The 4,094-nt window shown below is 41.9% G+C and overlaps 1 protein-coding gene across 4 annotated transcripts in view; it reads left to right on the forward strand.

Annotated features, from left to right (window-relative positions):
- lrrfip1b (leucine rich repeat (in FLII) interacting protein 1b) overlaps positions 1-4,094 on the forward strand; it is a 21,328-nt gene that overhangs the window by 5,235 nt on the left and 11,999 nt on the right. For all 4 annotated transcript variants that reach the window (XR_015438457.1, XR_002761804.2, XM_023426135.2 and 1 more), the window contains exons 4-6: positions 14-61; positions 2,153-2,197; positions 2,815-2,910. Coding sequence is in view for 2 of the 4 variants with exons in the window: in XM_023426135.2 (XP_023281903.1) it covers positions 14-61; positions 2,153-2,197; positions 2,815-2,910 (189 nt within the window). In the remaining 2 variants the exon portion in view is untranslated. The remainder of the gene's footprint in view (positions 1-13; positions 62-2,152; positions 2,198-2,814; positions 2,911-4,094) is intronic.

The raw sequence follows: 4,094 nt of genomic DNA on the forward strand, positions 1-4,094 counted from the left end.
CCCCCCCCCGCAGAAGTATTATGGTCTGGATAATAAGTGGGGTCACATTGAGCAGTGGATGGTAGGACTCTGTAGCAGCTGTCTGACCCATGAGAACCTTGTATCTCCAAAAGTCATTCCAGTGTTAAACATGTAACAGCCATAGTAACAAACTGTGACATTATATAGTGTAGTTTATTATAGATATAGATAGAATAGGTTAGGTTTGTCAAAAAAATCAATACTCAGATACTAACCATAGTAAAATTGAGTGACTTTAAATCAGATACTCATTTGCAACAGCATCGATACAACAGTTCTGTCTTCACCTCCTCCAGTTGACCGCAGCTTCATACAGCAGCAGACAGACAGACAGACAGACAGACAGGCACACAGCCCCTCCCCCCACTAGCAGCTGAACACATGAACGCTAGTTGACGTTCACAACACTGAGCTGGTGTCGTCAGCATAAAGCTAAATTAACATGGCGAGTGCTGCTGCTGAAGGAACTTCACAACCTGTTTTAGTACAAAATGAAAAAAGCAAAAGCTAGCGGCTAGTGGCTATGGCTAATAATAAAACGACACATTAATGTGGGAGCAAGGCAGCAAATGTTATCAGTCCTGCCCATCTCTAACGTTAATAACACAATTAATTGTGTCTGAAAAGTGTTATATTTCTCTTAAAGTCCCAGATTGAAGCTGAAAAAAGGTCGACCAGCAACTCGACAGAAACAGCGTCAGCCTACCTTCCCAACTCTGTTTGATCAGCAACGAAAATATGGTGCCACCAGAAGCACAGAAACTAAACAGGGCTGTAGCTGAATACATTTGCATGTCATATATATACACACCTTACAGTACGGTTACTGTTGTTTTTTTCCCACTACCTCAGACAACCTAAAAGTTGTGTTGTCGTTGATGTTATTGTTTGTATTGTTTCTAATCTTTAAAAAAGGGTTAGGGTCATTTTTTTTCTCCCGATGGTATCGAAAATGGAATCGAGCATCAAGTATTTTCCTTGGTATCGTATCGAGTTTGAAGTTGTAGTATCATGGCAACCCTAAAATAGACAGAATATAAGAGAATAGAACAGATATAGATTTAGTTTATAATACAGCACAATGTAATATATATCTTCATATACGTATTATCATCTAAAATAATGTAGAACCAAACCTCATGTTATGTTACCTCATTTAACAAAAACATTCACACAGTGTCATAATAACATTATAACATTATAATACAGGATCATACTAATAATCAAATGTCACATTATTATTAAGAACAAAACCCATCTGTCAATCAGACCATCTGACCCAGTTTAACCAGTTTACCCAGTAACACATCTCAAAGCTCCATTTAAACTCCATGTAAAACAGGAGGAGTTGTGAGGTTGTCATGTGTCATGTCAGCAGGATGTTTGTTGTTGTTGTTGTTGTTGTTGTTCTGCGCTCAGACAGACTCCCACTGGGATTAACAGCTGGTTTAATCCATGTCTGAGATCTGATCACAGTTCATCACAGTCCGCTTTACTGCCTGTTTACTCTTTTGTTTACTACCTGTTTACTGTTTAATTTACAGCATGTTTACTGACTGTTTACTGCCTGTTTACTCTTTGGTTTACTACCTGTTTACTGTTTAATTTACAGCCTGTTTACTGCCTGTTTACTGTTTAATTTACAGCCTGTTTACAGCCTGTTTATGTGACTGTAGTTTTATATGCAGGAGTGATTTGTCCCTGCTCTCTGACTGTCAGGTTTCCTCTGTACCCAGCAGCCTTTGTGCTTTTCTCTGACATTAGACAGTCGTCATCAGTAACTGTCCTTCTTCTTCTTCTTCATTTTCTTCTGCTTCTTCTTCCTCTTCTTCTTCTTCTTCTTCTCTGACATGAGACAGTCGTCATCAGTAACTGTCCTTCTTCTTCTTCTTCATTTTCTTCTGCTTCTTCTTCCTCTTCTTCTTCTTCTTCTTCTCTGACATGAGACAGTCGTCATCAGTAACTGTCCTTCTTCTTCTTCTTCATTTTCTTCTGCTTCTTCTTCCTCTTCTTCTTCTTCTTCTTCTTCTCTGACATGAGACAGTCGTCATCAGTTGCTGTCTATCTTCTTCTTCTGCAGTCTGAACTCTTTAACCTCTTCCTGTTGTTTTTCTTCTTCGTGGCGTTTCAGGAGGACAGTGAGCGGTACTCCCGTCTCTCGAGGAGACACGCTTCGGTCTGTACCTTCTACTTCCTGTTTGCTTCAGTCTCTTAGCTCCTCTTCCTGTGCTTCTTGTGTCAGTCTCACCTGTGATTACAGGTGTGCTCTCTGTGATGAGAACACACCTGCAGTTACCACCAGTGACCACAGGTGTCACCACATCAGCCCCCTCCTGTAAATCTGACCTCAGTCGAGTTAACGTACTGAAGGTTAAATACAGAGCAAAAACCTGCTGACCCTGGATCAGGATCTGGGTCTGGATCAGGATCAGGGTCTGCATCAGGATCTGGGTCTGGATCTGGATCAGGGTCTGTATCTGGATCAGGGTCTGTATCAGGGTCTGGGTCTTGGTCTGGGTCTGGGTCTGGGTCTTGATCAGGATCCGGATCTGGATCAGGATCAGGATCTGGATCTGGATCAGGGTCTGGATCAGGGTCTGGATCAGGATCTGGGTCTGTATCAGGGTCTGGGTCTTGGTCTGGGTCTGGGTCTGGGTCTTGATCAGGATCCGGATCTGGATCTGGATCTGGATCTGGATCTGGATCTGGATCTGGATCAGGATCTGGATCAGGCTCTGGATCAGGTTCTGAGGATGTGGACCTGGTCTCTGATGTTGTGTGGTGTGTTTTCAGATCTCAGATGATGAGGAGAGGATGTCTGTGGGGAGCCGTGGCAGCCTCAGGGTGAGTCCACATCACCACGTGGATTTGGTCTCAGTCAGCAGACCGGTTGGTTAATGTCTTTTATTCATGAAAACATATAGAAGTTAATTAACCACAGGACAGAGCAGATTATTAATTAACATCAGCTGACACGGATTTAATCGTTTAAACTGAACAGATGAAATACTGTGCAGAGACAGGTGAGAGGAGGGAAACTCAACTTCTGACCTCTGACCCCAGAGTCTGAGGAGACCAGGTGTTTAACCTCTGTGAGCTCGTTACCATGGCCACTGATGTCACCTGGTTGGTTAGAGCTCTGACTGTAATGAAGCAGTGGAGGGATGGTGTCCTCACCTGTCAGTCACAGGTGCAGTTTCCCTCCACTCACCTGAGACTGAGAACCTGCACAGACCTCTAGAGACCACTCCCCTGAAGCTGTTACATAACTTTAATGGTAAAATAATAAAGTTAATAAAGTTTTATAGCTGTTCAACTGTTTTATTTGATGCTGGTGAATTAAACAAGCTGAAGTGTGTAGATGTGTATAATAATATAATATATATAATGTGGTGTAATATTATAATAATAATAATAATAATAATATACGGCAGGTTGTCAGGCTGTGGTTCAGTCACTGCTCACTGCAGTGGGAGGATAACAGGCCAAAGGGTTAACACACACAGATCATCAGACTGCACCTGATCAATAATCAATAACAGCTGGAGTTCATATCAGGCTCCTGTTAACTGAAGATAAGAAACAGATGATGAAATATGAAAATCACTCGTTGTGAATCAGGGGGAGAGAGATAAAAATATGACTGATGAATTGTTACCTTGGTAACCTCTGTTACCAGCTGTGACAGGCAGTACAGTCTTAAATGGAGTCTGGTTGTTCTCACCTGTAGCCTTCAGTGATGTTCTCTGAAGCTCCTCGCACTCTCCGCCACAGGGTCAGTCTCTGACATCATGTCCTGTCTTTGTTGTAGTCAGTAGATCAATAGATGAAAACTGACAGACGTAGATCAATAAGTAGATGGATGGAGTAAAGTGCAGTAGGTAAAACAGTGTCACATCTGTATCAATCAGTCCATTTGACAACTGTTTATTATTGATTATTAGTTCATAAAATGTCCAGAGTGACACCTGTTTGCTTTGTACAACCGAAAAATAAGGGTTAGGGTTCTAATCACTTACCCATAAGTTTCTGATTAATCTTTTCAACTAATCAACTAATATCTGCCCCCCCCC

The sequence above is a fragment of the Seriola lalandi genome, unplaced genomic scaffold (assembly GCF_002814215.2).
Source record: "Seriola lalandi dorsalis isolate HSWRI2012SDOR001 ecotype SW California unplaced genomic scaffold, Sedor1 jcf7180002054813, whole genome shotgun sequence".
Taxonomy (NCBI): Eukaryota; Metazoa; Chordata; class Actinopteri; order Carangiformes; family Carangidae; genus Seriola; species Seriola lalandi.